Source organism: Saccopteryx leptura, chromosome 3 (genome assembly GCF_036850995.1).
Source record: "Saccopteryx leptura isolate mSacLep1 chromosome 3, mSacLep1_pri_phased_curated, whole genome shotgun sequence".
NCBI lineage: Eukaryota > Metazoa > Chordata > Mammalia > Chiroptera > Emballonuridae > Saccopteryx > Saccopteryx leptura.
Window position 1 is genome coordinate 71,356,807 of NC_089505.1, and position 12,165 is coordinate 71,368,971.

Here is a 12,165-nt window from a genome sequence, read left to right on the forward strand (position 1 = left end):
TGCAATGTTGCTCGTTAACTGAGCTACCTTAGCACCTTAGGAGAGGCCATAGAGCCATCCTCAGCTCCTGGGACCAACTCATTCCAATCAAACCATGGCTACAGGAGGGGATGAGAGAGAATGAAGAGAGAGGGGTTGGAGTGAAGAGGCAGACGGGCATTTCTGCTGTGTACCCTGACAAAATCAGACCCAGGACATCCAACTCCAGGCTGTTGCTCTACCATTTAGCCATTTGGCTAGTACCCAGAGGTTATTCTTATATTGTTACTTATTCTATTGTTTCTCATATGAACAATTGAAAACCTACTTTTGCGCTGGCCTGTATATTCTGACATGCTCTACCACTATAGGTCTCCATGCTTCTTTACTATCTTTCAGAGACTGATGGCTTTTATTTCTTTGCTTTAGGTTTCTACCCCTAGAGTTACTAAAGTAGGTATCTTATAAATTAATTAAATTCTGACAGTATCTGCCTAGAACTGTCAGAACCTACAAGGTAAGAGTTCAGTTCCACAAGACTTCCTCTACTTCTGATGTCAGTTTTTATGTCCAGATTGTAATGTGCGCTTCTGACCAACTGGCTAAAATTGGAGGTTCTCATGAGTCCTTCCTTGGATTCAGTTAATTTGCTAGAGCAGGTTACAGAACTCAGAGAAATACTAATTTTTACTCATTTATTATAAAAGAGACAGGTGAATTGGTATATAGGACAAGGTCTGAAGAATTCCTAAATATAGGCACCTCTCTGCCCATGGAACTGCGGTGAACCATAGAGCAGGCACATGAATGTGTTCCCTAACCCAGAAACTGATCGGATATGAATAATCATTTTTATAGAGCTTTAAACTCTAAGCCATCACTTCTTTCCAAGAGGACAGTTGGTAGGTCTGAAAGTAAAGCTTTCACTCAATTGGATCTTATGGTAAGTAACTGCATCCTGAGGCCATGTAGGAACCCTGTGCTCAGTCTTTTCATTAGCATAAACTCTGTCTTTTGAAAGAGTTCTTTTATGTCAAATGAAAGATACTCTCACTTAGTAGATTATGAGAGTTTTACATACTCAGTGTCAACCACTGTGGACAAAGACCAAATACATTTCTTTTTTAAAAAAATTTTTTTCTTTTATTTTTCTGAAGCTGGAAACAGGGAGGCAGTCAGACAGACTCCCGCACACGCCTGACCGGGATCCACCGGGCATGCCCACCAGGGGGCGATGCTTTGCCGCAACCCGAGCCATTCTAGCGCCTGAGGGAGGGGCCACAGAGACATCCCCAGTGCCCGGGCCAACCTTGCTCCAGTGGAGCCTTGGCTGCGGGAGGGGAAGAGAGAGACAGAGAGGAAGGAGAGGGGGAGGCTTAGAGAAGCAGATGGGTGCTTCTCCTGTGTGCCCTGGACAGGAATCGAACTCGGGACTCCTGCACGCCAGGCTGACGCTCTACCACTGAGCCAACCGGCCAGGGCCCAAATACATTTCTTATTCTGCAACACATACAATTGTCACTAAATATTTACTTCACCTGAAGGCATTTTTTAGGGGTTTTGTGTGAATCTTTGGGGTTGAAATGCAAGGTTGTCCATAGATTTCCAATGTCTCACCTTCATCTCTCCCACCATGGATAATGTCCACCTTGTCTTCATTTAGCCCATTACAAAGACAAGTGTCTAGATATTCTGTGTCTTGCAATCTCATTTGTTCTTGTCAGAGTAGCATACTCTGTATTCTGGTTGCACCCAGGTTGGCTCTGTGTTTAGCCTTGCAGTCCATGTGGCTGCTGATAGTTGGTTGCCTGTTTGATTTTTTAGGATTGCATGGCTGGTTGAAGAACTTGAAAAACACATCGGGTGAGCACATTTTCCTAGCAAGAGAAGAGCTTTAGGAAGGCATTTATTTTGCCCAACTGCATCCAGACACTAGGTAGGAATCCTGTGATAAGTCACTTTACCAGCATAAACTCAGTAGTTATTGAAAGAGTTCTTGTTGGCCCTGGCTGGTGGCTCAGTGGATAGAGCGTTGGCCCAGCATATACATGTCCCAGGTTTGGTTCCTAGTCAGGGAACACAGAAGAAGGAAACATCTGCTTCTCTCCCCTTTCACTCCCTCTTTTCCTCCTACAGCCAATGGTTAGTTGTGTTCCACCATGGTACCTGGCACTGAGGATGACTTGGTTGGGTTGTGTTCGCTTCAAGTGCTAAAAATAGCTTGGTACTTGATTATCGGCCCCAGATGTGGTTGCCAGGTGGATCCTCGTCAGGACACATGTGGAAGTCTGCCTCATTATCACTTCTTCTCTCTCAGGAAAAAGAAAAGAGAGTAAAAAAGAAAAATGTTTTTTTCTTTAAAACAAAATATGCTTTTATCACATAGAAAATTGCAAGTTTTATACAGGCTCAGTGTCTAGAACTCTGGTCAAGTCCAAAATATATTTCTTATTTGAATAACACTAAAGCTTTATCACTAAATAGTTACTTTACACAGTGGCATTTGGTAAAGACTTTTATTTCAAACTAACATTATGAAAGGCTACAGAATGATTCACTGTTGTTTTCTCTCCTAGAACTCAGGGAAGTTAATGAGCCTCTGCAGAGTCACTTTCAAGCTCCAAGCATTGATAAAAGTGGAGAAGAATGCTGTGAACATGATATGTTTGCAAATATTGTAAATCAGAGTGAAAGCTGTTTCCTATTGAGGAAGAACTGTGAAATGTTGGAGATATGCAAAAAACCCTTAAAATCAAAATTAAGTTTTGAAAACCAAACCAGAAGTTTTAAATTAAAGAACTCTGTTCACTTGAATGGAGATGGGACGTCCATTCTGCATGGTAACCATGAACTATTCTACACTGAAATTAGGTTGCATCCCAGTACCAAATCCATCGAAAAGAAGTCCCAGGTCATTCCCCAACAGAGAACTCACAATGTTGAGAAAGCCCACACGAGCACTGAATGTGAGAATGCCTTCATCAGTATGACTCAGCTCACTGATTATCAGAGAATTGATATTGGAGGGAAACCATACGGATACAGTCTGTGTGAGAATGCCTTCACCGGACAGTCCAGTTTTACTGAACATCAGAAAACTCATACAGGAGAGAAACCATATAAATGCAGTGAATGTGGAAAAGGCTTCCTCAGGAAGAGTCTTCTTATTGCTCATCATCGAACTCATACAGGAGAGAAACCCTATGGATGCAGTCTATGTGAGAAGACCTTTTCTACAAAGTCTAATCTCCATAAGCATCAGAAAATTCATACAGGAGAGAAACCTTACAAATGCAGTGAATGTGGGAAAGGCTTCATCGAGGACAGTTGTCTTATTGCTCATCAGCGAACTCATACAGGAGAGAAATTGTATAGATGCAGTGAATGTGGAAAAGGTTTTTCAAAGAGGTACAATCTCATTATTCATCAGGAAACTCATTCAGGAGAGAAACCCCATGGATGCAGTCTATGTGAGAAGACCTTTGCTACAAAGTCTAATCTCCATAAACATCAGAAAACTCATACAGGAGAGAAACCTCATAAATGCAGTGAATGTGGAAAAGTCTTCCTCAGGAAGAGTCATCTTATTGCTCATCAGCGAACTCATACAGGAGAGAAATTGTATAGATGCAGTGTATGTGGAAAAGGCTTTTCAATGAGGTACAGCCTCATTATTCATCAGGAAATTCATTCAAGAGAGAAACCCCATGGATGCAGTCTATGTGGGAAGACCTTTTCTACAAAGTCTAATCTCCATAAACATCAGAAAACTCATACAGGAGAGAAACCTTATAAATGCAGTGAATGTGGGAAAGGCTTCATTGAGAAGAGTAGTCTTATTGCTCATCAGCGAACTCATACAGGAGAGAAACCCCATGGATGCAGTCTATGTGAGAAGACCTTCTCTACAAAGTATAATCTCCATAAACATCAGAAAATTCATACAGGAGAGAAACCTTATAAATGCAGTGAATGTGGGAAAAGCTTCATCCAGAAGAGTCAGCTTATTGCTCATCATCGAACTCATACAGGAGAGAAATTGTATAGATGCAGTCAATGTGGAAAAGGCTTTTCAGTGAGGTACAGCCTCATTATTCATCAGGAAACTCATTCAGGAGAGAAACCGTATGATTGCAGTGAATGTAAAAAAGGCTTCTCAGTGAAGCGAAAGCTGCTTGTGCATCAGCCGACTCATTCAGGAGAGAAGCCCTATGTATGTAGTGTGTGTGGGAAAGGCTTCAGGATGAAGGTAACTCTCAATATACATCAGCGAAGTCATTCTTCAGAGAAACCGTATGTATGCACTGAATGTGGCAAAGGCTTTAAGTTGAGGAGTAGGCTGTTTTTACACCAACAAACTCACACAGGAGAGAAACCATACATATGCAGTGATTGTGGGAAAGGCTTTCCAGTAAAGAGCAAGCTACTTGTACATCAACGGACTCATACAGGAGAGAAGCCCTTTGTATGTGGTGTATGTGGGAAAGGCTTCAGCATCAAGAAAGTGCTCACTGTACATCAGCAAACTCATTCTACAGAGACACCGTGTATATGCAATGAATGTGGGAAAGGCTTTACTCTGAAGAGTAGTCTGATTGTACATCAGAGAACTCACACAGGAGAAAAACCATATGTATGCAGTGAATGTGGAAAAGGTTTTCGAGTGAAGAGCCAACTAACTGTACATCAAAGGACTCACACGGGAGAGAAGCCATATGTATGCAGTGAATGTGGAAAAAGCTTTCGAGTGAAGAGCCAACTGAATGTACATCAAAGGATTCATACGGGAGAGAAGCCGTATGTATGCAGTGAATGTGGGAAAGGCTTTCCAGCGAAGTGCAGACTGATTAGACATCAAAGGACTCACACCGGAGAGAAGCCATATGTATGTAGTGTATGTGGGAATGGCTTTCCAGTGAAGAACAACCTGACTGTACATGAAATGATTCATACAGGAGAAAAGCCGTTTGTATGCAGTGACTGTGGAAAAGGCTTCCGAGTGAAGAGCCAACTAATTTTACATCAAAGGACTCATGTGGGATAAAAGTTCTATGTATGCAGTGTATGTGGGAAAGGTTTTGCCAAGAAGAGTCCTCTCAGTGTGTATCAGTAAGTTTAGTCCTAGTGAAACCGTGAATAAGCAGTGAGATGGAAAAGGCTTCTCCATGAAGAGTATTATAGGTACAGTATATGTATGCAATCTCACACAGAGAAGCTATACAGATGCAGTGATTATCGTGAAGCCTTCTTTTTAAAAAATATTGATTTGAACTAGAGATAAGAGCAGGGTGGAGCAAGAAGCACCAACTTCTCGAAGTTGTTTCTCATATGTTCCTTGATCAGGCACACCTGGTATTTCAAAGCAGTACCTCAACTTTCCAGGTCAACACTACTACACCTCACAGGTCAGGCATTATGGTGAAGGCTTTAAGAAGATAGCCTTATGGCTTGACAAGGTGTTGTTGGTAGAGTGGATAAAGTGTTGAGCTGGGATGATGAGGACCCAGGTGCAAATACCCTAGGTTGCCAGCATGAGTTCAGGATCACCAGCTGATCATGAAGTCACCGGTTTGAGCATGGAATCATAGACATGACGTCGTGGTCATTGGATTAAAGCCCCAACCCAGCTTGAGCGTGGAATAATAGACATGACCTCAAGGTCTCTAGCTTAAACCCAAGGACACTGGCTTTGAGCATTGGGTCACTAGGTCAGCTGGAGCCCCCCAGTCAAATCATGTATGATAAAAAAATCAAATATCAACTAAAGTGCCACAAAAATGAGTTGATGCTTTTCATTTCTGTCCCTTCATGTCTGTTCATGTCTGTCTTCCTGTGTGTGTTTCTACTTTTTTTTTAAAGATATACATCATAGAATATCACCAATCTGTCAGAAAAGACTTCATTTGCATGTACTCAAATGTGGAAAGATACTCTCATTGATTAAAAGTTGAGCGAGTTGGCCCTGTGCTCTGAGGATGGCTCCATGGCCCTTGACTCAGGTGTTAGGATATCACCTGACATAATAAAAATTCCAGGAATTCTAATAGCTGGGTACTTGCATCAACTACATCACTGTAATTTTCCAGTAACAAATGATTTTGACCACCTTTGATATGCTCATTTGCCATCTCCTTATCTTTGGAAATGTCTTCTCAAGATCTTTTCATGTTTTTTAGGATTGTGGACTTTTAGGAATTCTATGATGCGGATACTAGTCTTTTATCAGATAAAAACTTCTTTGATGAGTGTGTTGAGATTCCATGTATTCATTCATTCATTCAGTGAGTCACACATGCCAAAGGTCCTCTAAGTGTTCCAGCATCATTTGTTGGAAAGTGGTTTTTACACCATTGAAGCCTTATTACCTTTCAAAACAACTGAGTGTATATGATTTGTGCAGGTCTTTTTATGGGATCTCTATTCTGCTCCATTTATATGTACGTTTATGGTTTTACAAGTACTATCTATAATGATAGTACATATAATTGTTGAAATCTTTTGATGTGGGCCCTGTACCCTGGTCGTTTTCATCAGAATCGTTCTTGCTATATTCAGTGTAGAAACCTGGCAAATATTACCTTTTCCAGGAGATTAGCTGTGAGACGCTTTTATATTTTGTACCCCTAGTTAATTGTGATAAAGACTTCAATTCTGAGGTGTCTTTTCCAAAATGCATTTCCACTCTTTAATGTGACAAACTTAGTACAACCCAAAGGATGGATTAATATACAAAATACCTCATGAGTATGTCTTAAATTAATTGACAACATAAATGAGAAAAAGAGAAATGGTCACAGAATAGAGAAAATCAAGGAAACATGATGTGTAAAAAATAATTGTAAAACAAATATTAATCGTATTGTAGGTACATATTGGAACAGAAAAAGGACGACAGTGGAAAAACTTGTGAAATCAGAGTAAAATCTGTGATTTAGTTGCAGATTATAACAACATGAATTTCTCAATTTGACAAATGTACCATGGTGGTATAAAATGTTCACATGGTCAGTAGTTTAATGAAGGTATATGTGAATTCTTTATAGTAGTATGTAGTGATTTTCACATAAATATAAAAAAATTTTAAAGTTTAAGAATAGTTTTAATATATGTGAATTAAATCTCAATAGAACTAAGAGAAAAAAAATGACCGCCAGATAGGTGGTGGCTCAGTGGATTGAGCTGAGGTCCCAGGTTAAAACCCCGAGGTCATTGGCTTGTGCATGGGGTCATCTGGCTTGTGTGCAGGCTCACCAGCTTGAGCACAGTGTTGCTGGCTTGAGTCCACACCATCATTAACATTATTCCATGGTCGCTGGATTGTGCCCATAGGTCGCTGGCACGTGCAAGAATTCACTGGCTGCACTGGAGGCTCCCCTACTTGACAAGGTTCGTATGAGAAAGCAATCAATGAACAACTATACCGACACAATTATCTCTGTCTGTCTCTCTTGCTAATTAAAAGAAAAAAATGGGGCCCTGGCCGGTTGGCTCAGCAGTAGAGCGTCGGCCTGGCGTGCGGGGGACCCGGGTTCGATTCCCGGCCAGGGCACACAGGAGAAGCGCCCATTTGCTTCCCCACACCCTCCCCCCTTTCTCTCTGTCTCTCTCTTCCCCTCCCGCAGCCAAGGCTCCATTGGAGCAAAGATGGCTCGGGCGCTGGGGATGGCTCCTTGGCCTCTGCCCCAGGCGCTAGAGTGGCTCTGGTCGCAAAAGAGCGAAGCCCTGGAGGGGCAGAGCATTGCCCTCTGGTGGGCAGAGCGTAGCCGTGGTAGGTGTGCCAGGTGGATCCCGTCGGGCGCATGCGGGAGTCTGTCTGACTGTTTCTCCCCGTTTCCAGCTTCAGAAAAATACAAAAAAAAAAAAAAAAAGAGGAAAAACGTTTATCTATTGATAATTTTACCTTCTCATAAATATTTCCATATTACAACGTCTTTATGTATATATGTAATATTAAGTGGGTATAATACAATTGTAGGTGAACTAGTAGGACATTAACTCGAGTTATCTAAAAGTTATGGTTTAAAAAAAGGTATGGCTCTTGGTTGGTTAGAGCAGTGGTCCTCAACCCCCGGGCCACGGACCATAGGGGTCCATGGGCCATTTGGTACTGGTCCGCAGAGAAAGAATAAATAACTTACATTATTTCCGTTTTATTTATATTTAAGTCTGAACAATGTTTTATTTTTAAAAAATGACCAGATTCCCTCTTACATTTGTCTAAGACTCAGTCTTGACGCTTGTCTCAGTCAAGTGATACATTCATCTGTCCCACCCTAATGGCTGGTTCGTGGCCCAAAAAAGGTTGAGGACCACTGGCTTAGAGCATTTTTCCAAAGTGCAAGTGTTGCTGGTTCTATCCCTAGTCAGTGAACACACTGAAACAGATTGATGTTTCTGTGTCTCCTACCTCTCTCTGTCTCTTTCTCTAAAATAATATAAACACACAAAAAGTATGCATTAATGTGGGCTACACAGGGTGGCTCTGTCTGGAGCATGTGGACTTCTGACACCCTCTTAAAGCCTAAGCTCCAAGTTCTCATGCTTTGCTTTTGTAACCTGTTCCTGAATATTTCTCCCATTTGCTTTGATAAGTTTTATACTTCAATCTCTTCTACTTAGATCTGTAATCTATTTTTACTGAATTCTTGTTTATGGCTGGAGTTAGGGTCTTAGTTTATTTCTCTGCCACAAGATACACAATTATCCCAGCATCTTTTGTTGAAAGGACGGTACCCCATTAGCTTATCATGGGACCTTGTTAAAAAGAAATAGACCATGATAGTTTTGGATTCTCAGCTCTGGTTGGGCCTTTTTCACTGGCCCCAAACCGTGGGTGGTCTCACCTTCAGAGCGAGGCCCGGACACAGCGACTTCAGCTCATGCTGCCGCTCTTTGTCCCGGTTGGTGATGGCCGCCTCACGGCACCCACTTCCCAAATCTTTTTCTGTTGTTAAAAACCAGTTAGTGCACCAATAACTCCGCTAGCAGTTCCCGTTTGTGTGCCTTTACAGGATGTATGACCCTTTCTCTGTAGGAGTTCATTGCTGTTTTACTAACACTTGAACTCCTGGACATTTAGAAAAAAAAAATTTTTTTTTACAAGGACACAGAGAGTCAGAGAGAGGGATAAACAGGGACAGACAGGTACTCAGAAGATGAGAAGCATCAATTATCAGTTTTTCGTTGCGACACCTTAGTTGGTCATTGATTGCTTTCTCATATGTGCCTTGACTGCGGGCCTTCAGCAGACCGAGTAACCCCTTGCTCGAGCCAGCGATGGTGGGTCCAAGCTGGTGAGCTTTGCTGAAACCAGATGAGCCTGCGTTCAAGCTGGCGACCTCAGGGTCTCGAACCTGGGTCCTCGGCATCCCAGTACAACGGTCTGATCAGGCTTAAAAAAATTTTTTAAATCGTTTTTTAATACTAACTTTAAAAATACTATAGCCACATGGCATTTTTACCGAGCGCCTTCAGCTCCCGGGGTACTTTGCCTCCGAAAACTTCAGTCTCTTAAAATACACTCGTATTCCCCAAAAGCAAAGTGCCGTGAAACAAAATAATTTGAGGATCTTCCGACGTCCCAACCGCCCCAGGTTACAGGCTCCGACACGGCTGCTTTACTACTTACGCGTCAGGCCTCCCAACATGGCGGCCCCCAATGCGGCTTCGCCCAGCGAGCGGGCGGGGACACACCGCCTCCCAGCGGAGCGAGGGAAATCGCCCGCGAGTCTTCCAACGCTTCAGATTCTTGTCGGTCGCCGTAGGCTGACGATCAATTTGGGGGACATTCCCAGGACCCGGATTAGTTTTCGGAAGTGTAAATAAAGGTTAGACTTTACGCGGGCTGCAGAAAACCAGGTCAGTGAGCAGTTGTCCTTTTGTTTTCTGTAAAGTTTTTTTCATGAAAGGTTTGTTTCTACCAGGGTACCTGATATCTCAGGGTGGAAGTGGTGCAGTGTGGACCCTGGAAGGATGGGGGTGGGAGGAGTCGTGTGGAAGGAACTCGCAGGTATTTCGGAGGGTGCAGGTGACTGCCTGTATTTGGTTTGATTAGCTTTGGGATCATATAGCGACTAAAAGTCCGTAGACAGCAGCTACCGTGTCCCGACTGTCATGGTCTTTTCCCATCACACTGTATGTAACGGGTGGAAGCATTTAAGATGATCGCGATATCAGGGTCAAATTTGGGATTTAAGGGTCACAGTGTAGCAGGAATTAGCCGCAAACGGAGGATAATAGACACCCAGACAACTTGATCGAGGATTTATTGGGACCTACGTGACTTTTGTGTTTCCAGGAGGGAAGGCATGTGACAAGAGTTTTGAACTGTTTGTCTTTGACTATTCATATAATCTGTTCTTCTTGCTGGTGCTGCAAGTTTATTAAAGGGAACCGATAACAAGAACCACAGCTGTGGTTTGTTAGTTTTCAAACTTTCTCAGTCAGCCCTTCCTCCTTCAATCCGAAACGCAGAGATCACCAGTTTGAGTGTAAGATCACAGACATTGCAGTCCCTCTCCTGCATTCTTCTGGTTTCTTTTCTCTCGTCAGGATGGTCCTTATGTGAGAGTGGCTGGTCCCGCTGTGGGAATAATAAGGGTGTGTGGTCAGTGTCTGTGGTCCAGAGAGTGTCGTGAGGCTGAAGCTTTGGAGGCCCTGGACCCCAGGGTAGTGGTTGGGATGAGGTTTCAACCTCTGCGTTTGGGACGGAACGGAATCCATAGCCTTCCACCGCTTGAGTATAGGGCAGTTTATCCAACTGTTAATTAAACTTGTGTTGTTTGTACTTTGGTTTCTTATGAATAATGCTGCTGTAAGAATTCTTGTACATACTTTCTGGTTCAGATATGCCCTTATTGGGGTGGAGGGACATATAGCTTTGCTATAAACCTCAGAGAAGGTGGTGGAGCCCAGGGCAAGCAGTGGAGAGCTGCACCCATTGGTCACTTTTGGTTGCCACTTTTTCGCTGCAAAGGCAGAACTGAGTCCTTTGGACCAAGACTTTTGGTCCTCAAATCAAAAATATATATCTGTTCCTTTGCAGAGTATATTTGCCAACACTTGCTCTCAGCTTTTAATATGTATCACTGGACTCTTTTTCTTATTTCCTGACCCACAACCACACTTTCTTCTTTGCTAACATAATCTCCATTTTATTTAATATCCATGGCCTGACCTGTGGTGGCGCAGTGGGATAAAGCGTCGACCTGGAACACTGTGGTCACCGGTTTGAAACCTTGGGCTTGCCTGGTCAAGGCACATATGGGAGTTGATGCTTCCTGCTCCTTCCTTACTTAGTTACTGGGGAAGCCTGCTGGAGGCCCTAGGGCAAACAAGGACCACACCCAAACAGCTCCTTCCCTTCTCCTCTGTACATTGGTGGGAGGACAAAGCAATACTAAGAATAGCAGGAAAAATTCTGGTTTATATATGGGAAAGTCTTACTTTTCCTCAGAACACTTCCTGGGAACTTCTGGGGACCAGGTTGTATTTTCTACTCCTTATGGCTGCTGGCCATACTTCCATGTGGTGTTTGCGAGGGGGAAGGGCCATATCCCGCACGGAACCCACTGCTAGTGATTGAGTGTCTATGAAATGAGTTTAGCCTGACCAGTGGTTGGGTGCAGTGGAGAGAGCTTCCATCTGGAATGCTGAGGACACAGTTAGAAACCCTAAGGCAGGCGTCCCCAAACTATGGCTGCACCGCACTTCCAGAAGGGGCACCTCTTTCATTGGTGGTCAGTGAGAGGAGCATGTATGTGGTGGCCCTCCAAGGGTCTGAGGGACAGTGAACTGGCTCCCTGTGTAAAAAGTTTGGGGACCACTGCAAGGTCATGAGCTTGAGCCCAAGGTCGCTGTCTTGAGCAAGGGGTTGTAAAGTGCTGCAATTAAATCCGCGAGTTACATAACCAAGTCCAAGTGAATTTTTGAGGAATTTATTAATTAGCCAGCTAGCTACACAGGGCACGATCCCAAATCATGTAGGCCCTCGTACCATTCTAGACCTTTTATACAAAATCAAGTACTGGCTGGGGTGGGTAAGGAGGGAGCATGGTACAATAGTCAGTTACTAACAAGCTTGCAACATCTATCTATAGGATCTATTAAAAGGAAAAGCATTCTTACACCACAAGATAACACAGTAGTGATAATTATTTTACATTCCCGGCAAAGATATTCCCAAAT

The 12,165-nt window shown here is 43.1% G+C and overlaps 1 protein-coding gene across 5 annotated transcripts in view; it reads left to right on the forward strand.

Annotated features, from left to right (window-relative positions):
* LOC136399222 (zinc finger protein 615-like) overlaps positions 1–12,165 on the forward strand; it is a 265,085-nt gene that overhangs the window by 22,691 nt on the left and 230,229 nt on the right. Inside the window, exons 7-8 of one of the 5 annotated variants that reach the window (XM_066374195.1) lie at positions 1,804–1,842; positions 2,556–6,206. The exons of the other annotated variants lie outside the window; for them this stretch is intronic. Of the exons in view, the coding sequence (XP_066230292.1) occupies positions 1,804–1,842; positions 2,556–5,023 (2,507 nt within the window). The 3' untranslated portion in view covers positions 5,024–6,206. Of the gene's footprint in view, positions 1–1,803; positions 1,843–2,555; positions 6,207–12,165 lie in introns of those variants that run through there. 5 annotated transcript variants of the gene reach the window in all.